General features: G+C 44.6%; 1 protein-coding gene across 7 annotated transcripts in view; it reads right to left on the bottom strand.

Annotated features, from left to right (window-relative positions):
* hivep1 (HIVEP zinc finger 1) overlaps nt 1-24,204 on the bottom strand; it is a 405,502-nt gene that overhangs the window by 69,327 nt on the left and 311,971 nt on the right. For all 7 annotated transcript variants that reach the window (XM_068058180.1, XM_068058215.1, XM_068058223.1 and 4 more), the window contains one exon: nt 18,176-18,306. In XM_068058180.1, the coding sequence (XP_067914281.1) occupies nt 18,176-18,306 (131 nt within the window). The remainder of the gene's footprint in view (nt 1-18,175; nt 18,307-24,204) is intronic.

Genomic DNA, 24,204 nt, shown 5'->3' with positions numbered 1-24,204 from the left:
AACTAAGGTTCTGTTCTGCTGCAGCATGTCTTGCCAATTTTTATACTCTATGTCCCGACCGATGAAGGCAAGCATGCCGTTTGCCTTCTTGACTACCTTATCCACCTGCGTTGCCACTTTCAGTGATCTGTGGACCTGTATGCCCAGATCTCTCTGCCTGTCAATACTCCCAAGGGCTCTGCCATTTACTGTATACTTCCCACCTGTATTAGACCTTCCAAAATGCATTACCTCACATTTGTCCGGATTAAACTCCATCTGCCATTTCTCCACCCAAGTCTCCAACCGATCTATGTCCTGCTGTATCCTCTGACAATCCTCATCACTATCCGCAACTCCACCAACCTTTGTGTCGTTCACAAACTTACTAATCAGACCAGCTACATTTTCCTCCAAGTCATTTATATATACTACAAACAGCAATGGTTCCAGCACTGATCCCTGCGGAACGTCACTAGTCACATCCCTCCATTCAGAAAAGCACCCTTCCACTGCTACCCTCTGTCTTCTATGACCGAGCCAGTTCTGTATCCATCTTGTCAGCTCACCTCTGATCCCGTGTGACTTCACCTTTTGTACCAGTCTGCCATGAGGGACCTTCTCAAAGGCTTTACTGAAATCCATGTAGATAACATCCACTGCCCTTCCTTCATCAATCATCTTCGTCACTTCCTCAAAAAACTCAAATCAAGTTAGTGAGACACCACCTCCCCTTCACAAAACCATGCTGCCTCTCGCTAATAAGTCCATTTGTTTCCAAATGGGAGTAAATCCTGTCCCGAAGAATCCTCTCCAATAATTTCCCTACCACTGACGTAAGGCTCACTGGCCTGTAATTTCCTGGATTATCCTTGCCACCCTTCCTAAACAAAGGAATAACATTGGCTATTCTCCAGTCCTCTGGGACCTCACCTGTAGCCAATGAGGATACAAAGATTTCTGTCAAGGCCCCAGCAATTTCCTCCCTTGCCTCCCTCAGTATTCTGGGGTAGATCCCATCAGGCCCTGGGGACTTATCTACCTTAATGTTTTTCAAGACGCCCAACACCTCCTCCTTTTTGATATCGACATGACCCAGACTATCTACACTCGCTTCCCTAGACTCATCATCCACCAAGTCCTTCTCTTGGGTGAATACTGATGCAAAGTATGCAATTAGTACCTCACCCATTTCCTCTGGCTCCACGCATAGATTCCCTCCTCTGTCCTTGAGTGGGCCAACCCTTTCCCTGGCTACCCTCTTGCTCTTGGGATTCTCCTTAATCCTGTTTGCCAATGACTTTTCATGACTTCTTTTAGCCCTCCTGACTCCTTGCTTAAGTTCCTTCCTACTTTCTTTATATTTCTCAAGGGCTTCGTCTGTTCCCAGCCTTCTAGCCCTTATGAATGCTTCCTTTTTCTTTTTGACTCGGCTCACAATATCCCTCGTTATCCAAGGTTCCCGAAACTTGCCAAACTTATCCTTCATCCTCACAGGAACATGCCGGTCCTGGATTCTAATCAACTGACGTTTGAAAGACTCCCACATGTCAGATGTTGATTTACCCTCAAACAGCCGCCTCCAATCTAAATTCTTCAGTTCCTGCCTAATATTGTTATAATTTGCATTCCCCCAATTTAGCACCTTCTCCCGAAAGAAGGATAAGCCATTTCTGTGGCATGAAGATCATCAGTACGCATTCAATTCATTAAAACAGGCACTCTCCACTGAATCATGCTTGTAATGCTACCACCCACGAAAAGAGACGGCGGTGGAGGCAGACGCCTCGCAGAAGGGTTTCGGGGCATGTCCCTAGGATGGTAAGCCAGTAGCATTTGGTTCCAAGAGCCTATCGCCTGACTAGGCAAACTACTCAAAGACTGAACGCGAAACACTGGCACCAGTGTTCGGGATCACCAGATTCCATATGTATCTGCTTGGTGAAGAGATTGTTGTTGAGACTGATCACAAATCACTTGAGATGATTTGGATGAAACCACTTACCAGTGCATCCTCTCGACTCCACAGATTGCTGATAAAGATACAGGTGTACAATTGATAAGTCAAGCACAGACTGGGCAACCTCATGGTCACGTCTGACGCATTCAGCAGACTACCCAATCCCAGGAAAACACAGGCTATTCCACTAGATGTACAGGTGGACGAGATAGGTGCTGACTTGGAAGACCTGCACAACATTGATCTGATGCATTTTGGACACAACAAACGCGAGGAGCTCTGGAGACTTCCAGAAACACAGTCCTTAGAGCATTATGGCAAATCATTGTCAGCGGGTGGCCAGGTACCATACAAGAGGTACCACAAACCTCAGAACGTTTTGGTTGTATCGTGATGAGCTTGGTATGTCAAGTGGTGTGCTTTTCAAGGGCCGTCAGGTGTCGATTCCCATAGCACTTCGTTCCGATATCCTTGGCCAACTGCAACAGGGCCATATGGGCATTGACAGGGCCAGACATCTAGCACGAGAGATAGTATTCTGAATGTAAGTGAGCATACTGTTGAATATGTAAACAGATATATAATGATATTGATCAAGTTCTAAAAATGTGCAAAAAATACCAAGAACATCAGCCTAATCAGCAGAAGGAACCACTTCAGCCACATGATATCCCATCATATCTGTGGTCAAAGATAACGACCGATCTTTTCAGTGTCAAGGGTGAAGACTACCTGCTTGTCACTGATTACTTCTCAAAATTCCCAAATTATCCGAAGACCTCATGGACACAGCAAGCACTGTGGTAGCCAACAGCTTAAGTGCCATTTTTAGCTCGTTTGGTGCCCCAGAGGAGGTAATGTCGGATAATGGTCCACAGTATACTGGAAAGCCATTCCAGGACATGTGTTTGAAATGGACTGTAAATCGTATCATCTCATTTCCACATTATACACGTTCAAATGGATTCACAGAACGAATGGTAAGAACTGTGAAATTGTTAATACAAAAATGCACAGAAATGGGTCAAGACACCCAGGTAATGATGTTACATTTCCGTGCAACACCACTGGGTTCTGAGCTACTGTCTCCAGCGGAAATCATGCTTGAACAACAGATGAGGACAAAACTCCCGAGCTATCACTTCACAAGGACATCATCGATCCAGGACAAGTTGTTGGCAAGACAAGATGAAGATCATTCATGATAGATGTGCATGTGCACAGCTACATGTTGGTCAAAAAGTAAGAGTTATACACCCGCAGGAGAAAACGTTCCAGCAAAGGTTTACGAAGAGCCATGATCCTACGAGGGTACAACGCCGAATGGTGCTAAGTTCAAAAAGGTAGAGAGCTATCCAATGGCAATACACAAGGTACACCTATTGTGCCACGTATACGAGCACATACACGTCTTGATGACGAAGCAGCAGAGTGCAACAGTCGAATGCAGGAGGACTGTTGCTCCATACCAAGCAGTCAAGAGAGGAGAGCTGACAACTCTAGGTCACAACAGAATGAGACTATTACCAGGTACAGTCGTGTCAGCAGACCACCAGTGCAATTCCAAGATTGGAAGACTAGCTGACAGAGCTAAACGTATATGTAAAAAGTGCTCATAATTATCGTGTTTCATACTTTTCTGGAGTAACTGTTTTATGCAGAGTGTAAGCTGTGTTAATTTTTTATTTAAGGAAAGGGGGATCGTTGTGATATGACTTTGTACTGAATGTACGTGAGCATACTGTTGAATATGTAAATAGATTAGACAGACATTATCATAGGAAGTGATGTAGTCTATCAGGTGATTCAGCTGACAGCAGATGTGAAGAGCTCTCCTGAATAAAGAACCCCGTTTGTTATTTACCAACTTATTTGGTAGCATTTGTGCAAAGAAACAAAGAGAAAAAACACAACACCAACCCCCTCCTGTAGGGACAACTCTGGAGAATCAAAGCTGGACAGAGCAGACCTCTCCAAGCTCTGCTCAGCTGAACAGAAATGCTGAACCTTGGGGGTCATCAATGTGACAGTAAATGATAGAGGGTCAGCAGCAATTTTACCAAGTATTGGCAGTCCTGCCAACCACACTCTCCACAATGTCTCAGAGGATGGAGGAGTTCAGCTCAAACTTTGGTGGAGCGATGTCACAGGACCTTGCAAAGATGCCTTCCAAAGATGCGAGAGTGGGCTTCTCTGAATCGCGGTACAGTAACGATTCCTCACAAGCTCTGACGGCAGGCCAGCAAACTATGAATGCCAACATATCTACTTGCTTACACAGGAATAAAGATAGATTAGTCGTGGGCTTCCAAGGCATCACTGATGTCTTTCAAGCTACTCTCCTGCAGAGAGGCTGAAGTGATGCGGTGCCGGACCAGGAGAGATTGTGATAGATTTGGGCGGCACAGTGGCGCAGTGGTTAGCACTGCAGCCTCACAGCTCCAGGGACCCGGGTTCGATTCTGGGTACTGCCTGTGTGGAGTTTGCAAGTTCTCCCTGTGTCTGCGTGGGTTTTCTCCGGGTGCTCCGGTTTCCTCCCACAAGCCAAAAGACTTGCAGGTTGGTAGGTAAATTGACCATTATAAATTATCACTAGTATAGGTAGGTGGTAGGGAAATATAGGGACAGGTGGGGATGTTTGGTAGGAATATGGGATTAGTGTAGGATTAGTATAGATGGGTGGTTGATGGTCGGCACAGACTCGGTGGGCCGAAGGGCCTGTTTCAGTGCTGTATCTCTAATCTAAAAAAAAAAAAATTTCTGATGAAAGGTCACAGACCTGAAACGTTAACTTTGCTTCTCTCTCCACAGATGCTGCGACACCCGCTGAGTATTTCCAGCATTTTCTGTTTTTATTTCAGATTTCCAGCATCTGCAGTATTTTGTTTTTAGATAAAAGATGACTTTGCTCGCAGCTTAAGATGGCCACCTAATTTGCAACACTGTATCCGACATTGCAAGGCCTGTGAGGAGGGAGATGAAATGACTGCTCATTCCTCCAAGAACCAGGGCCCAGAAAGCTTAGGGAACTGCTTGCTCTTTTTCTTTCAGTAAGAAGAAATACTGCTAACTACTATGCTTGAATCACTGAGTGACTGTCATGAGACAAGCCTCTCCCCATCTGTGGTTTTAAGCTTGTGTTCTCTGCAGTAGCAAGGAAAAGCATCTGGACTCTGACACGTGCAGACCCAAGTGGGGGTCCCTCTCTCTCTCCATTCTAGCTTACAAGCTTCAAATCCTGCCTGTTGACTGACCACCTTTACATACTCCAGCTACAATCAGAAACCCCGTTGGAGGAAATCATCTGCATTTCTGTCTCCAAGAGACCCACTGAACCAGTCATCTACCTCTTCAAACTAAAAGCCTCAGGACCACAGAATTCAGCTAGAAGCCAGACAAATCACCAAACCCCACAGACTATATACCCCTTTTTTCCTGTGGACTCTAACTCAACCAATCTACCTTTTCCCACTCTGTAACCTATTTGTGGGTGTGTAAACCACAAGAGTGTGTGTGCATGAGTGAAAGTTGGCACGTAGTTTATTATTTTCATTAGTTCAGTTTAGATACAATAAAGTAACCTCTTTCTTTGATAAACTCAAGAAAACCTGTCCGATTACTTACTTGCTATGATCATAACAAGAACCAATCAAACACCTACTGAACTGGCCAGTACATCCACCTTAAGAAAGAATTAAACCTGTTGTGGTCAAACAAGGAGAGGGAAAAGCAGGAAGCCCTTCGAGCTCTCCTCACTTGATCGTAGAAATTGCACATCTCGTCTGTTGCCCCCTGCCTTAATCAGAGCTCAACATGCTGCCTCCTCTTCCGCTAGCCCAGTTTACCCCTGCACATGTTTAGATGGAGCAATCTTTGGTGGAGCTCTCATGGGCACGTCAGAGCAGGGAATATAGCTACCTGCCATTACCCCTGCTGAAGCCGCAGGGTTTGCACCACATACAAGTGTTAGAGAAAGAGAAAAAGCTTTGTGCTTCACTGAGGGTATGCACTTGGGTGTTTTTGAAAATTTGTCGTTATTTTAAATTTATTAAGTTACATTACAATTATCACTTTGCACACTTTTCTGTGTTCCTTATTCTTGCATGGCAAGGGCAGCACAGTGGCGCAGTGGTTAGCACCGCAGCCTCACAGCTCCAGCGACCCAGGTTCGATTCAGGGTACTGCCTGTGCGGAGTTTGTAAGTTCTCCCTGTGACCGTGTGGGTTTTCGCCGGGTGCTCCGGTTTCCTCCCACAGTCAAAGACTTGCAGGTTGATAGGTAAATTGGCTGTTATAAATTGCCCCTAGAATAGGTAGGTGGTAGGGGAATTGAGGGAAGTTGGGGATGTGAGAGGGTAATGGGATTAATGTAAGATTAGTATAAATGGGTGGTTGATGGCCTGTTTCAGTGCTGTATCTCTAAATAAAAGAATAAATAAGTGCAACTGTACTTTTCATTTGTTTTGTGCTGTATGAGAAGGCATGGAATTTACTGAGACCAATTGGTATATGTGCAACGAGTGGATGGGTGTTTGAGTAAGGGGTGGGGGGAGGGCTATGTGATAGTTATTTTGATCCAATGTGAGTGAGCAACTGAACCTTCAAGCTATTAGGACATCCTGAGCAGCAAAGTGCTTGGCTGCTGTAGTGTTGGCAATCCATCTTTTTCTGTGCCATTGGAATCCTCATCAGATGAGAGTGTTGAGCATCTTGTACCTCCTGCATCTCTAGTTCTTGTTGTGGAGAACATAGCATGCTGCAATTCTCCAGAGACCCTCAATGGTGAGTATTGAAGAGCGCCTCCAGAATGGTCCAAGCACCTAAAGTGCATCTTCAGCGCATACTAATAGTTTGCTCTGTGACACATCTGGTTGTCATATAGCTCTTTTGGTAATGCTTTTGGTGTTTTTTGGTCGGGTGCCTCAGAGGTGCCAACAGCCAGGTTTGAGGGGGGTATCCTTTGTCGTCTAGCAGCCATCCCTTAAGGCTGGATCCAGGTCTAAACAGGTTGAGGATGTTGGATTACCACAGTATGAAAGTATCATGGCAGCTTCCAGGGAATCTGGCACCCGCATGAGACTTTATATGTGATTGCTACACCAGCTGAACAATGGTTGATGAATGCTCCTGGTTACTCTAGCAGTGCTTGGATTGCCACATGTGGGCAGCTGATGGCATGCTCTTCCTGTGGGAAGCCAGCTAGAGACACAAATCCGAGTGACTGTTCATTTGGGTTATTGTCATCACAGGGAAAGATTACGTAGTTCTCAGCCCTGGCAAATGATTCATCCCTTACCTTCCTTATGTATTTACATGCAGTCAACTGCAAGAGCCTCGCTATGTCTCTGGTAGTGTCCCGGAAAGAAGAGGAGGCAAAGAAATATAGGACGGTGGTGACATTTACAGCTACTGGTAATGTGCGGTCACCAGATCAGGTACATAGCAGCTCTTCTAGAAGGAGGCAGATGTCTGCGATCACCTGACGTGACAATCTCAGCCTTCAGAAGTACTGCTCCTCCGAGAGGTCAAGGAAACTGAGCCTTTGTCTATACACCCTGCGACCTCGACCCCTCTATTGCTTCCTTCTTTGCTGGCCACCTGCAACTCCCTCCATGGCACTCATTTGCTGCTGATGATGCTCATTCTCTTCCTCATTTGAAGTCCAATCAAAAGGAGCCATGGCAGCATGCGTGAGGTTTTCTTTGTGAACACTTCCAAACAATACAAATAAGTCTCTCACAATAAGTACTTCCAACAAAGAGTTTCCCAGAGGGAACTGAGAAAGCAACTATGGGCACTGACCCCTTACTCAGAACCTCAACCAACCTGATAAAGTGCCACTCAATCTCACCACAGTTCATTGCTGAGTTTCCTGAACCCAGGGAAATCCATGCAGCAGCAATTAATCCAAATCAGGCTCAAAATCTCATTAGCGGAGCCTAATTTAAATATGTTCATAACAGACCCACCTCTCCAGAGTGGAATACTTGGATACCCCTTATCAACCGTCACTAAAAACAAAAACAACTGTGTGGGCATAGTGTTGGGGTTACGTTTTGCACATTTGACAATTTTAAACCCCCATCCCAACCATCATGCCGGGTAGGGTTAACTCTGCTTCTCCTAAAAACAAATTCACATGAATGGCACTGTCCCCATTACGATGCAAGCCCTGGACAGAAATCCCATTCTCATTTTATAAAACAACAGAGTGCAGAATAGCAACTATTTATGAATCACAAGGAATCCTGCGTTGAAATTCCACAGACGTGACATATTAACCGTGTATCTCTCTCCACAGAGATACTGTCAGACCTGTTGAGTACTTCCAGCATTTTCTGTTTTTATTTCAAATTTCCAGCATCCACAGTATTTTACATTGTCTGTGTTTATTCCTATTTGAGGTGGGCCATTTGATTCCATTAGAAGTTCTTTTTAGAGAGACGTAGCAGTTCTGAGAAGAGAACTTGTGTTTAGATCTACAATTTGTTTACTTTTTTGGTGTGCCTTTCTTTGTCTTTTGTTTTCTTGTTTTGGAGATTCACTTCTGAGTAGCTGATTTCTTGAACTTCCTTACTGCTTTTCCCTGGGTGTCCTTCTTAATGACTTCAAACGAGTCCGAGATCCCATTGCCATGTCTACAACACCATGCCCTTTTGCAACATCGTCTTGATAGAATAGGTGAATTGTGCGTTTACAGTCCTTAACAATGGGAAACTGGGAGGCTTAACATGTTATTATTGATGGCAGAGACTGCCTTACTAATAGAACTTTGCCCATGCTTATGGAATGTAATATATAAAAACAGAGCTCTAGTGGGATTCCTGAAACTCTGTACAGCCTGACTGTGATGCTTGAATGTCTTCAGAGCTGGTTGCTTTGATCATGCCTCATTTAATTATTCTGGGTGCTGGGTTCAATATCAGAAAAAAATAAGATAAATGGGTGGGAGCTATTTTCAAGGTGATAATTTCAAACCAAAAATAAGTAAGTTTAACATTCAGGACTTCATCCAATCTTCCTCAATGTAATTACTGCCTCTTAATTGTCTCCTATTCTTTCTGATCATGAATCTCACTTCTAACATTTCCCGAATAATGACAGATCTGGTGAAACACAAAAGCACTCTTCCACCACACTTCTGGCGAAGTTATGGTAGCAGAGTGCTACCATCTACAAGGAAATTCCCAGCTATACAAGGCAAGCCCTAAAAATATCCTCCTGCATTCAATGTATATCCAATTTAGAAGACTGTTAAAAATGTTTATGCCCAAAATACTATTTTGTAAATATCATACAAATTTCATTCCTATATTCTACACTGTGTACTATTTTAGGGAAATCGAAGATCACTTGTTGATGCAATTACTTCATAATTCGTATCTGTTTTCATATACAGCAAAGCTGTGATTGGCTAAGGATGAACCAGTCTACAATGGTCTTTAAACTACCCAATACACAGGTGACCCAATACACAGGTGACCCAAATGAGCACCTCATAAACCATGAGATTGGTAAAGTGGCGCTCTCTTCCCCCTTTCAACTTGTTTGTTACAATGAGGCTCTTCATGTTAACTCCTCCAGCATTGGCTTAGTTGTGGCTGAACAGTCCTTCTCAGAGACCAAGGTCAAGAAAGTGGATAGTATAGAAAGAGGAATAGAACTAAACCAATGAGTCCAGCACAATTTAAGTATATTGATTGTTTAATTGTGATAAATTTTCTGAATTGGCACTTAAATTAGTGACATGTAGTTTTAGTATGAAGAGGCCATCTATGTTTTATTATTAATGATGCCTTCATTTTGGGGGATTGGGGTTGTCACGCAGACCCTCACCTGCCAAGAATGAGGCATATTAATTTTGTCATATGAACATTGATTTTAAACTGTTGCTGGAGTGAAGAAATGACTTGTTTGAAGATCACCAGACATTGGTCTGGAAGGACATTTGCATACTAAGAGACGCTGCTCAGGCAGACAAAGCACTATTCCCTGCTCCAATTAACCCAAATGGACTTTGATCACCAGACATTGAAGGTGTAAGGAAGCGCATTCCAGAGACTGCTAAGGTAATACAATCCACAAGCCTCACAAGAGAGACTGTTCCAAATAAAGTGCTAGTCACATGACTAACCTGCTGGGCAACCTGGGATTTTTTGAATTGTGCCACACAGAAAGGAACATTAGGCAGCTTGCAACTTAAGCTGGAACAAGGAAGCCGTTCTCTTTCTCTTGCTTTCTCCCAAACCACCGGACCCAAGGAAGGCACGTAAACCTCGAACGAGAGAGAAAAGACTCCAACCTCGAAACAAGTTGAAGTGTGCACTGGGCCCCAATGAATTGCGGAACTAACCAGCAATCAAAACTCCACAGCAAACTCAAAGTACAGTAAAATAGAAACCGATCTACTGCCTCAAACATTTCCCCTTTATTCTTTTCTACTTTTTGTGTCTCTATCCGTGTGTTTATTGCGTATGCATGCTAGCGTGGTCGCGTCGCATATTCATAGTCGTTAACTGGATTAGAGTTTAAGATGAATAAACTTCTACCTTTCTTGTTTTAAATCCAAGGAAACCTGTCTGATTTCCTTGCCTTAAAATTGGAGCAGTGAACAAGGATTCACTGAGGGGGAACTAAAAACACAGTGTTTTAAAATTAAACTCTGTTACAGTTAAACCAGGCAAAGGCTGAGAGGGAACCCCTAGACACCTTCTCACCTGGTTGTAACAAAAATTTGGAGGCTAGCATTCAGGATTTGACCCACAGACAAACGAGCAAATTGGAAGTGGGAAGTCAAATTGATCCCAAAATAAAAGAGAAAATATTTCAATACAGGTTTTCTTGTGGTTATGCACGCTAGAATACGAACATGTCTGTGACTGAAGCTAGTAACTCCCCAAGCCAGGGTGAAGTAACTTGGGATAAGTTAAAAGCACTGTCTATGGAGGAGTTGAGGAAAATGGCTGAGCAGTGTGGGATCACTGTACGTGGCAAGGCTAGGAAGTCTGAACTCCTACGACTAGTGGCCAACCATTTTTCTCTTGAATCTGAAGAAGCAGAAACAGGGTTAGAAGTAGACTCTGACAGGGTATTGCTAGCAAAGAGACAATTGGAACAGAATTAGAAGACAGGGAAAGAGTAAGAGAGAGGAGAAAGAAAGAGAAAGACAGGAGAAGGAGAAAGAACCTTCCAGAAGGAATGTGAAGAAAGAGAGCTGAGACGACTTGAGTTAACTAGGGGACGACCGAGTAACCCCAGTGAAAGCATAGCCAATATGGAGGATCAGAATTTAGGGCTGGGTACAGAATTGTTAAAACTTTCGAAACTGATCCCAAAATTCAATGAGGGAGACGTGGAAGCGTTGATGTGTCTTTTGAAAAACTGGCAGGGCAGTTAAAGTGGTCAGCTGAGGCTTGGACTCTGCTGTTAGAGTAAATTAGTAGGAAAAGCCCATGAGGTTTATTCCATGTTGCCAGATGAGAGTTCATCAAATTATGAACTGACAAAAAATTCTATCCTCAGGGCATATGAGTTAGTTCCGGAAGCCTATCGCCAGAAGTTTAGAACCCTCAAGACGCAAGCTGATCAAACTTACCTGGAGTTTGAGAGAAATAAGCAGCTGGTTTTGGACCAGTGGCTGAAGGCTCTTCAAGTGTAGTTCAGCTCTGAAAATCTCAGAAGTAATTTTTCTAGAGGAATTTAAAAACTCTCTCCCACTTTCCATTAAGACACATGTAGAAGAGCAGAAGGCTCATAGAGCTCGGCAGGCAGCAGTCCTGGCCGATGAGTGCACCTCATTTAGAAGTCGGTTTCCCAGGGGAAAACCTTTCCTAATCACCCCCACAAATCCGAAAAGGACAAAGGGTGGGAAGGTGATAGAAGCCCAAGCAGTCCTGGGAGGGAAAGAAAAGCAGGAGACACTGGGGGCCCTCCTCCAGCTAAAAAGGAAGGTGCTATAAGTAGAAATGAGACTCGGAGATCTGTGTGCTTCCATTGTAATAAAGCAGGGCATTTAAGAACTGACTGCTGGAAACTAAAGGGAAAGCCTGTAGGGTTAATCAGGGCTCACCCGTTCAGTGAAGAAGTGACCCTGATGGAAAGCACAGCAGAACACGCTGTGGCTTTAACTGCAGTAAGAGTGCGACCCAGAAAGCATACGGCTGCAAGTGCAGGAAAATTTAATAGGATTCCTGAAGGTTATCAGGGTTTTGTGCCTGAAGGGAGAGTAACCCCATACCCCTAGAGTGGGGAAAGCAAGCCCATAGTAATCCTCAGGGACACAGGGGTCACTGGATCCCTTTTACTGGGAAAAGGCCTGACCTTTCCCCTAGATAGTGCAGTAATCTATAGAATGGTGGTGAATGGTATTGGAGGACAGCATATGCCTATATCTGTACAGCAGGTGCACTTGAAGTGCGACCTAGCTTTGGGACCAGTGACTGTAGGGATTGTCCCTAGTTTGCCTATGGGCAGGGTTGACCTGCTCCTAGGTATTGATCTGGTAGGGATGAAGGTGGTAGCTTCCCCAGTAGTGAAAGAGAGACCGGAGGAGGTCAGAGAAACAGGGCAGTGGCAGGAGACATTTTCCCAGTAAAAGGGATCTAGTGGCCCCTGTGTCCCTGAGAATCACTAGGGGCTTGCTTGCCCCACTCGAGGGGTATGGAGTTACTCTCCCCTCAGACACAAAACCTGATAACCTTCAGGAATCCTATTAAATTTTCGTGCACTTGCAGCCGTAAGCTTCCTGCAGTTTCCGTGAATGTGTAATGAATCAGCCCATGATCAAAGCAGCTCCCCTAGAGGAGATGAACTGGCACTGCAGGTAGATGAACGAGGTCTGTCTGTCTGAGATTTTCTTTAGAAAGTTAGAAGACTCAGGGAATGAGTTAAATTAATCTTCCCTAGCTGAGGCTCAGCGAACTGATCCAGTATTGAAAGTGAAGCAAAGTCCCTGATTGCTACTATTTAAAGAATGAGGTACTGATGAGGAAATGGAGTTCTCCTCACAGACCCGAGAGCAAGAAGTGGACAGTGGTTACCAGGTAGTGGTGCCACAGAGGTACCGGAGAGAAATAGTAAGAATGGCCAATGAGATTGCAGTGGCTGTACATGTCGGTATACGAAAGACCAAGCCCGCATAAGACTGCAGTTTGACTGGCCAAAACTCCACAAAGATGTGGTGGAGTCCTGTAGGAGTTTCCACATGTGCAAGGTTGAGGGGAAACCCCAACCTACAGTGAAACCTACACTTACCTACCAGGACAGCAGCAGAGAGGAGTGGACCTGTGGGAAGAACATGGAGTGAGGAGCGGATAAATAGAGCCCGAGGAACCTAGAGCACTTACCTTCCGTGAGAGTAGTCCAGGCGCACCAAAGTTGGAAAACAAAGTGAGCAGTAACGTCACAGGAAAGCTGCAAGGTGATTGGCTGGTGAGTAACAGCGGTTAGGGAATAACTCTAAATAGCTGGGTTAGTACACTACTGTTAGGGTGCGTGTGTAAATAGCTTAATAATAAGGAACAAGTGAGTAGCTGTTTTTTCTGAGTAAGGTTTATTTTAACTCATGAACTGTATTGGTTTTTAGTAGGATTTATCAGTACTAGTAAGGTTTTATTAATAATTCTAAGCTGTTGTAGTATTGGTAAGGTTTTTTTTTAGCAGTAGCAAAGGGTTAACTAATAAATAAAGGAATGGCAGGGTTGCTTCAACCTTGAGAGTGCATCTCCTGTGCTATGTGGGAGCTCCAGGATGCTTCCCGTATCCTGGAGAACGATTTGTGCAGGAAGTGTCATCAATTGAAGTAACTTGAGCTCCAGATTCTGGAACTTGAACGGCAGCTGGCGACACTGCGGTGCATTTATGAGGATAAGAGCTACGTGGATAGTACATTTATAGATGGGGAGTGGCAATTTTGGTCAAGGAAGCTATTACAGCTGTAAGGAGGGATGATATGTTGGAAGGTTCATCAAATGATGCCATATGGATTGAGCTAAGGAACAAAAAAAGGGGCAACTGCTGCGACTGTACTATAGATGGATACAAAATTAGTTCATAGGCAGGAAACAAAGGGTAATTGTTGACGGCTGTTTTAACGACTGGAGGGCTGCATCCAGTGGCGTTCTGCAGGGCTCAGTTCTGGGTCCCCTGCTTTTTGTGGTGCATATTAATGATTTGGACGTAAATGTAGGGGGCATGATCAAGAAGTTTATGGACAACACAAAGATTGGCCTTGTGGTAGATAGCAAGGAGGAGAGCTGTTGGCTGCAGGAAGATATTGATGGTCTGGTCAGGTGGGCAGAAAAGTGGCAAATGGAATTTAACTTGGAGAAGTGTGAGGTGACGCATTTGGTGAGGTCAAACAAGGCAAAGGAATACATGATTAATGGGAAAATGCTGAGAAGTGTAGAGGAAGTAAGGGACCTTGGAGTGAATGTCCACAGATCCCTGAAGGTAGCAGGACAGGTCAATAAGGTGGTTAAGAAGGCATATGGAATCCTTTCCTTTATTAGTCAAGGTATAGAATACAATAGCAGGGAGGTTAATGCTGGAATTGTATAACTCATTCGTTAGGCCAGCTTGAGTACTGTGTGCAGTTCTGGTCACCTCATTACAGAAAGGATGCACTGGAGAGGCTACAGAGGAGATTTATGAGGATGTTGCCAGGACTGGAAAAATGCACCTATGAGGAAAGATTGGATAGGCTGGGGTTGTTCTCCTTGGAACAGAGAAGGCTGAGGGGAGATCTGATTGAAATGTACAAAACTTTGAGGAACCTGGATAGACTGGAGGTGAAGGGTCTATTCACCTTAGTAGAGAGGTCAGTGACGAGCAGGCATAGATTTAAAGTGATTGGTAGAAAAATTGGAGGGGAGATGAGGAAAATCTTTTTCACCCAGAGGGTGGTGATGGTCTGGAACTCACTGCCTGAAAGGGTAGTTGAGGCAAAGACCCTCAACTCATTCAACAGGAGTCTGGATATGTACCTGAAGTGCTGTAACCTGCAGGGCTACCGACCAAATGCTGGAAGGTGGGATTAGAATAGGTGGATCGTTTTCCAGCTGGCACAGAGACGATAGGCCAAGTGGCCGCTTTCTGTGCCTTAAACATATATGAAATCTGCACCCCCAAGTCCTGTATCGGTGTTTGGAGGACCCTCCAGCAAAGGGCTGGTGAACTGTAAGGGGCTCCTGCTGAGAACAAAAGGGGACAGGCAGGCAGCAACTGGTTAGAAAGGAACAGGGAAAAAGGGACCAAGAGGACAGGTTAAAGGAAGTCTGGGAAGAATCTCGGATGAAAACCCCTACTGTCCAATCAGCCAACCCCGAGATGTTTGAAAAACTAGACCCCACATTCTCCTATATAAATGCAGATACTAGAAGCACCCCACCAGAGGTGCTAACAGTATTTATAGGGTCTTGCAGAAACAAAGATAGTCCTCAAGAGGGCAGAGACACCGTGAGGGTGATGCCTCACCTAGTCGAATTGCCGCATGGGGAGTACAGTAGATTCTGGACAAATACCTGCAAGCTGGAGTGTCCCAGAGGACAAAGGCAAGATCAGCAAAGAATCCACCCCCACAGTTAGAAAAAAAGGGAACCAGCCATCCCCTGAGGTGAAAAGCCCTCAGATGACTCATCAAAGACTGAAAGAGAATTCAGAGTGGAACAGCCTACTGCTGTCGCCCCTGAGCAGTACTCCAACGTAGGGCTAATTAAACCTAACCCTCCCCCTGCAGACCTCAACAAGAACAAAGACCCCTTAGGCAGTCATGGAAATGTGAAAACTAAAAAAACCTTCGCAAAAACCACATGTTTATTGGGATGCCAAAAGGGCCATTTAAAGCAGGCTGCTACCAAGAAAAGACAGACTGTAACAATTGTTAGGGTTCTGAATGAATGAGAGATGCATGTGTGGTTTCCTGTCCTTATCTTCTCTCTCATCCCTCTTAATGAAATGCTCTTTTAAAAAAAATCGCATTTCATTCCGCTGGGTGTGGAGGTGTCATGCAGACCCTCACCTGCCAAGAATGAGGCATATTAATTTTGTCATATGAACAACGATTTTAAACTGTTGCGGGAGTGAAGCAATGACTTGTTTGAAGATCACCAGACACTGGGCTGGAAGGATATTTGCATACTAAGAGTCGCTGATTGTGGAGACAAAGGACTATTCCCCGCTCCAATTAACCCAACTGGATTTTGATCACCAGACATTGAAGGAAGAGCATTCCAGAGACTGCTAAGGTAATACAACCTACAAACCTCACAGGAGAGACTGTTCCAAATAAGGAACTAGTCACATGACTAACCTGCTGGGCAACCTTGGTATTTTTGAATTGTGCCACAGAAAGAAGCAGAAGGCAGCTTGAAACTGAAGCTGGAACAAGGAAGCCGCTCTCTCTCCCTTTCTCCCAAGCCACTGGACCCATGGAAGACACGTAAACCTAGAGAGAAAAGACTGACCTCGAAACAGGTTGAAACGTGCACTGGGTCCCACCGAATTGCAGGACTTACTGGCAACCAAAGACTCCACAGCAAACTCAAAGGGTAGTAAAATAGAAGCCCATCTATTGCCCCAAACTTTTCCCCTTTATACTTTTCTACTTTTTCTGTCTCTATCTGCGCGTGTGTTTATTGGGCATGCATGCTAGCGTGGTCGCGTCGCATATTCGTAGTCATTAACCTGATTAGAGTTTAAGATTAATAATTTTCCACCTTTCTTGTTTAAATCTAAGGAAACCTGTCTGATTTCTTTGCCTTACAATTGGAGCAGTGAACTAGGATTCACTGAGGGGGAACTAAAAACACGGTGTTTTAAAATTAAACCCTGTTACGGTTAAACCAGGCAAAGGCTAAGAGGGAACCAGCAGACCCCTTCTCACAGGGTGTTTGTAGTTGTTCTTATGCTACCCTATTCGGCGGGAAGTAAAACTCAGGATACCAATGGAATTTTGGCCTGATCAGCACAGACGTTAGGTTTGGTGATTTGCTCTGACAAGCTGCTGGGTCTACTACCGGTATAGAATAGTACTTTTGGACTGAACTGCTTGAAACATTCATTCTGTCCTTACCCCAATGTTTGTTGCCTTTCTTTCCCAAACCCTAGGTCACTCTGCTTACTTGGCATGACTGAATGTCCCGCAATCAAATGTCCCACGATCAATTCTCTAGGAATATGTCCAACCAGAGTTGGCAACCCTATCTCTGCTCTAAAACACAATACCCACTGACCAATGTATGTCATGCAGTATAAGCACAATGCATTGTGCAAGCAGGCTATATAAGCAAAAAGACTATATAAATCACACTGAGTAGGAACATCAGTGCAGATTCAGAGACATTAATTTTTTTTTAGAGATACAGCACTGAAACAGGCCCTTCGGGCCACCGAGTCTGTGCCAACCAACAACCACCCATTTATACTAATCCTACATTAATCCCATATTCCCTACCACATCCCCACCATTCTCCTACCACCTACCTACACTAGGGGCAATTTACAATGACCAATTTACCTATCAACCTGCAAGTCTTTGGCTGTGGGAGGAGCACCCGGCGGAAACCCACATGGTCACAGGGAGAACTTGCAAACTCCGCACAGGCAAATACCCAGAACTGCACCCGGATCACTGGAGCTGTGAGGTTGTGGTGCTAGCCACTGGAATTGTTATTAAACACCAATTATTAAGGCGTTATTTAAATATGCCCTACTCCTGATTAATAAACTAAGTAGATAAAGTTCCATTTACACTGAGATTTAACTCGATCTCAAATGACATCAGGGTGAATTTTTCCATTTCCATTACCAGCCATTCTCATGGCCCCTGTGTGCCACGGTTTTCTGTTGTGGATTCAGCTACTGTTTGGGTGAGATGAAACTGCCCAAACCCATTTTCCTTAGGGTCTTTACAGTAAGTCAGGAGATTTTCACCTTATTTGTAAGCCATCAGATTGTGCTGTCATCTCAACTTAATTAAATGGTCATATTGGGTGGGGAAAGCAAGCTTAAGTAAATTATTAAAACCCTGTGTTACTCTGTAATACTCAGTTATGCCAAATTTGGTAGCCCAATGAACTGAGAATACAGTGCTCTGACCAGAGGAATGTGTTACTGCCTGGAAATGTCATAGTAAATAAGATGGAAAGAAACACAAGTTACAGGAATGACTTTACCACTCTGATTTATAATCCTTATTTTCTACTGGTATAAAGAAAAAGTGTTTTAAATATAAACTTGCCCCCCATCGAAGATCCTGATTCGCCTGGGTTCAATTGCAGCATGCTTTTTATCGGGATCACTAACTTCATGATTTTCATACTTATCCTTACTGTTGTGTTCACTGATCGCAGGTGTTCGACTGCTTAGTGCCTGTCCAAAACAAACATTTAGCTTATTTAGCAGTAATTACAGATGAGAAATTTCCCATATAGTAAAAATAGTATGACTGAATTTGATATTGAACAGTGACCAAAATATGACTGAATTTTGTATTAGGTTTGAGAGGGAGAAGCAAGGGTCAGAAACCAAGCTTTTAAAGTTAGGTACGGCAAACTTTGAAGGGATAAGAAATAAATAAACCACAGTAAACTGGTCTGGACTGTTAATGGGTAAACCTAAGGACAAACAGAGAGAAGAATTAAAATAAGTATTTGGTACAATACAAAACAGTTCGTATCCCTAAAAGGCAAAAGCTCCAGTTATACAACCACGGTCAACAAACAAGGCAAGAGACTGCACTAAGCTAAATGAAAAGGCTTACACAAATGGAAAGAAAAGTGAAAATCATGCAAACTTGAAAAGCTATAACAAATGACAAAAGGAAACTTATTAAGAGGTGCAAGAATGCGGTATGAACAAAAACTTCCAAGAGATAATAAAGTTAATACTACAAGTTTTTTATAAATGTATCGAGAGAGTGGTATGGGAAAATGTGGGCTCATTAAAGACCGATGCAGATGAGAGTATATTAGAATGGAAGCAAATTTGGCAGACTTGTTAAATTAATACTTTATCAGTTTCCACAGTGGAGGAAGAGGACAAAAATACCAGCAGTACAAGGGAAAATAATTCAAGGGGAGGAACTTAGTCCCTTTAAGGTTTTTTTTTTAAAGTGATAGGGAAAATAATGGGACTATAGGTAGACAGATCTCCAGGAACTTATGGTTTTTACCTTTGAGTATTAAAAGAAACAGGTGGGTAAATTGCAGATAATTTAGTCATAATTTTCCAAAGCTCTTTAGATTCAGTAATTGTGCCTTTGGATTGGAAAATCCCAAATGTCACTACATTGTTTAACACAGGAGGAAGGGAGAAACCAGGAAGCTGCAGACCTGTCAGGTTAACAAGAGTTGGGATGGAAGTTACTGAAATCGATCAGGGATAGAGGACTGAGCATTTGAACACATATGAGATGTTCAAAGATATATGTATATATATATCACTTGCATTTAGGTCATATCTGACTAATCTAGTTAAATTTTTGAGGAAGTCACTAATAAGGTGGATAGGGGAGTATCAATGGATGTTGTCTATATAGGCTTCCAGAAGCCATTTTATAACCTTCTACACAAAAGGTTATCAACAAAAATGAGAGCACCAGGATTGGAGGTAACCTTGTGACATGGGTTTGTAATTGGTTGGGTGGAAGGAGTTAGAGAGTAGGGATAAATTATTCCAATACTATTGGTACATCAGGTCACTCCCATTTGCACTGACACTTATTAAAGTGATGCAATTTATGAGACAATGTATGATGTAAAAATGGCTGTGCCCCTATTATGCATCCTAAGGAATTCAAGGTGTGGGTGGCTTTTGTTTGAGATACTGTCACATATTCTATTGCTATTATACCTTTCTTTTGCAAAATATCTGACTATACACACAGTATTTTCAAGTAAATATCTAAACTGATAAATGTATTTATATTTAGAATCTCAAAGTGAGCACTACTTATGCATCTGATCTTCCACACAATCTCCTAAACATTTCGCCGACAAGATTAGATGTGTAGCCAGATGACAATGACTTTTGATGAGCAAAGATATAATTGTCAACTCAATTAGAGGTTAGTGAATTCAGCACAAACAATTCTTTTACCCTGACTCCTTAAGTAACAGACTCAGCATGTGGACATCACAGTGAGATTCCTTTTCTGTCAGGACCTTAGCTCTTTATTCAGTTTTCAGTTAGGGTAATAGTCCCTTAACTAAATATTAAATGGCCACCAATCTCATTATTTACGATGTCTTAAATAATTTATTGTATGCATCTAGAGCACAAGGCCAATAAGAAACCTCCATTCTAGCCACATAATTCCCTTCAGGAGGGAGTGTATGAGGCAAAACTGAAAGAGATAAAATAAATTGAGAGATTAATATAGCAGAAATATGCCTTTATTGCAGTGTCTCATTGTACAGTGCTTGCTTTAATCACAATACCTAGTATGAGGTGATCACACTGGAACTTTTGGGGTAAAATTGGTATTGGATGGTAGCACAAAGTGAGCAATAGTCAAACAGCAGCTGGAAGCTAATTTTCATGTTAGGAACATAGGAATTGCTAGATGAAGAAAAGGCTAAGGTTCATCTAGTTTGCCTTCTGCCATTCTCCTAGTCACATGATATAACAATAATAGATTGTTAACTATTCATGGCAATTAATGTCTATCAATTAGTCTGTAACAGACCTAGATATGAGTAGTGGCAAGCTTTGGAAACAATAGGCTGATTTTCTTTCCAGGGTCGGGAAACCGATGCGCAGAACATTTCCGGATCCCAAACTGGCACCGCATAAGTGTTGATGACGCGATGCTATTTTCAAATGAAAAGGATCCAATTGGCCTGGGGGTGAGTTTGGCACCCAATTAGAGGCACCAAGAGCAGCCTGGTGGGATCTGGAAACTGAGGGTGATTTTAATAGACAAAAGGCAGCCACAACTGGGCATGCCATTGCCTGAAGGTATGGGACAGCAGGGAGCTCAGAGGGCTAGCGCAGGCATGGGCATGCCTTGCCGAGCAACACCACAATTTTCTGATGCCTCTCTTGAGGGGTTAACAGATGCAGTGGCAAACAGGAAGGATGTCCTTTTTCCCATCATCTGGAAGGAGAAATTCCCTAGAGAGATCAATAGGGCATGGTTGGAGGTGGCCATGGAGGTCAACAGCCAGGGGCTCAACAGAAGGACGTGGGTCCAGTGCAGGAAGAGGTTCAATGACTGGATAAGATCTGGTAAGGTGAGTGGCCAGTGGTACCTGAGTGATAAGTCCCCAACTTTGTAAACACCAGCGTGCAAAGGAGCTGACCTCACAGAATGTCTATACTTCTTTTGAACATTGTCAGATCAAGTGTCCAGTTGCATGAACGAGACAGCAGCCACCCTCGACATTTGGTGTGCTATTCAGAAGGGAACTGGGGGGTACATCAGCTCACATGTACGTCATGCTGGAAGAAATGAGGCAGCCTACTCATGAATCATTCTCCTCACATCCAGCAGGAGAAGTGAGCCCATAAAGCTCAGGAAATGGCAAGAACGGATGGTGGTGTGGCCCAACTCCATACTCTGACACCAATGGAGGTCACCAGGGTTCCCACAAGTCAGTCGGTGGGGGATGGCAACTCAGGAGGTAATTTGATTGCTCTATCCTGAGGTGAAGGGAATGGAGGAGATTCCTGCCTAATGCCTAATGTGGCTCTTTGACCGCTACCATCCAAGGCGATGGTTGTGCTAGTGCGATTGTTGAGTAGGAAGAATTCGAATTTCCAGTTTCTTGTGTTTCCCACAGGTCCAGTCTTCCTGGAACCAGTACTGTCACATCATACCTTGTCAGCTTCCACAGCGCAGACACACTCACCTCAGTTGGGCCACAGATTAGCGTTGAAAGGGGAGCACTGGGTGAACCTCACATCACTTGCGAGCAGGAGGAGGAAGGTGAGGCAGAGTCAGTTGTGGGCAGTCTCCCTCGCAGGACAGAGGACAAACACAGCGATGCTCTGTTGGGCGAAGGTGAAGGGCCTCGGGTGTCACAAGAGGGTCTTCCTCAAGGAAGAGAGGCAGAGAAGTTCCTGTTTGTCAGAGTTCCCTCAGGACTGAAGAAGCCATGGGCAGGCAATGGAGGGGTCCATGCAGCGCATGTGTTCTGTCTTGACTCAGGGATTCGATTGCATGAGTTCCTCCATTGAGAGATTGGGCAATCTCTTGGAGAACTATATGCAACACCACTCTGAATGGTTGCAGGAGCAGCGTGCTGATATGCACAGAAAGAGCGAGACACACTGTAGCACAGATTGCTCAGTGTCGCTGATGATGCAGAGGTGCTCGGAGCGGATGCCAGCTGCATCCTGGCCAGTGGCCTCATCCAACACTGAAGGTTGCTGGGAAAGGGCTGAGATGGTTGATGCGGCAGATGAAGGGACTACCTCTCATGGGCCACCGGCATCAAGCTTCGACCCCTCACCCCCTCCGACTCAGGAACCATCTGTGTGCCAAGGCCTTGTAGCAGAGGCAGCCCCTGCAATGACACAGGTGTAGCAGCCTGTGGGGGCGCTCTCATGGCCACCTCCAAGATGAGCACAGAAGCCTCGGGCATCCCAGCCAGAGGCAGGGACTAGGGAGCAGGCTGCATCCACCTCCATCCTCTGCCACAGGGGGAGCACCCCATAGAAGTGATAGAGAAAGAAAGGCATTACACCACTGATTTCACTTAATGGGTCACCTTGGTGCTGGTCTCCACATTTGTCTGCTCTTTTGTTTTCATTGCAAAATCACATGTTTGTTATCAATCAGAGATGTGTGTTATTGATGTTTTATGTCAAAAGGGGGATAGAGTTTTGGGGGAGTGGGTGGGGGGGCTGCAGAACCCTGGGTTTGCTGTTTTTCCATGTTTTGTGATGTTGGAGAGAGTTGGCGGTAAAAACTTCATTCTTCATGCTCATGGCTGGCAATGGGACTTCACAGATGTGGGTCTTTGAGGAGTGAAAGCTCTCCATGCTGGAATGTGAGTTCACATCTGTTGATCATAAGGGCTCAGAGGCAATCAGGTGAAACGCTGCTGTATTACTGTGGCTCTCGTGGCCATACCAGCCTGCAGTTCACCCTGAGGTCTGGGACGGCATGGCCGGGCGTCCTCCGATGTCTGGTAGCTGGCTACCTCTTAAATGAACCCTGCCTCCAATTTCTCATCCTCCTCTTCCTCCTCTAAGGTGGAGTGGCATTCCATGACCTCCTCCTCATTCTCCAGCCCTCTTTGAATTGTCATGTTGTGCTGGGTGCGGCATACGACCACGATACAAGACACTTACTAGGTGACCGGTCAAGTCAAGGAAGGACATCTTCAAGATGCCAGTGGTCTGTTCAATGCAGGTTCATGTTAGTAGATGGCTCTCTCTAGCCACGCCTGGGTAGCATCAGAAGCCATCTCTTTAGGAGATAACCCTTATCCCCCCAGCAACCACCCACAGAATCTGGATGTGGGCCTGGGACTCTTGCAAGATGAAGGAGTCATGACAGCTGCCTGGGAATCAGGCGCAGACATGCAAGATTCGCTTCCTGTGGTGAGAGACCAGCAGGACATTCAATGAGTGGTAGACCTTTCTGTTCATGAATCTGACTGTCTGATATGTCAGTGCCTTGATGGCTATGTGGGCGCAATCAATGATCCCTTGGATGTGAGGGAATCCATCCATGGCAGCAAAGCCCAAAGCCCTCTGTGCCTGCGCTGGTCTATCCGTGTCAAAGTGCACGTAGTCCCCTATCCTCTGGAATATGGCATCCATGGCCTGCCTGATGGCAAGATGGGCTACCGACTGCAAGATGCCACCTAGGTCCACAGCTGATCCCTGGAACGAGCCGGTTGCATAGAAATTCAGGGCGATGGTGACCTGGATGGCTGCAGGTAAGGGACTTCCATGGGGGCCGTGATGCCTCAGGTCATTATGGATCAGAGCACAAAAGTCGGAGACCATCTGCTTGGATAGGCGCAGATACTCATACGGCACTGGCACTCTATCATTTGCAGGTAGCTGATATTGGGGGATGTATCCGCTGAAGCTCATCATGCTGCTCTGTCCAATGCCAGAGTAGCTTTTTCCCATCTGACCTCCCTCAGCTGGTGCAAGTTCGCTCACGAGGCCTTCCCCTGCCAAACCCTGCTGCCTATATGGTGACAGCAGCCTCACATCCCTCCCCAGATTCCTATCATCCACCACTGCCGAATGCAAGTCTTTTCAGCTGATACTCTGCCTGTAGAACCCGTGTTGGGGAACTCGCAT

This window comes from Heterodontus francisci, chromosome 2, assembly GCF_036365525.1.
Source record: "Heterodontus francisci isolate sHetFra1 chromosome 2, sHetFra1.hap1, whole genome shotgun sequence".
In the NCBI taxonomy this organism is placed as follows: Eukaryota; Metazoa; Chordata; class Chondrichthyes; order Heterodontiformes; family Heterodontidae; genus Heterodontus; species Heterodontus francisci.
This window is presented reverse-complemented; position numbering and strand designations above follow the sequence as displayed.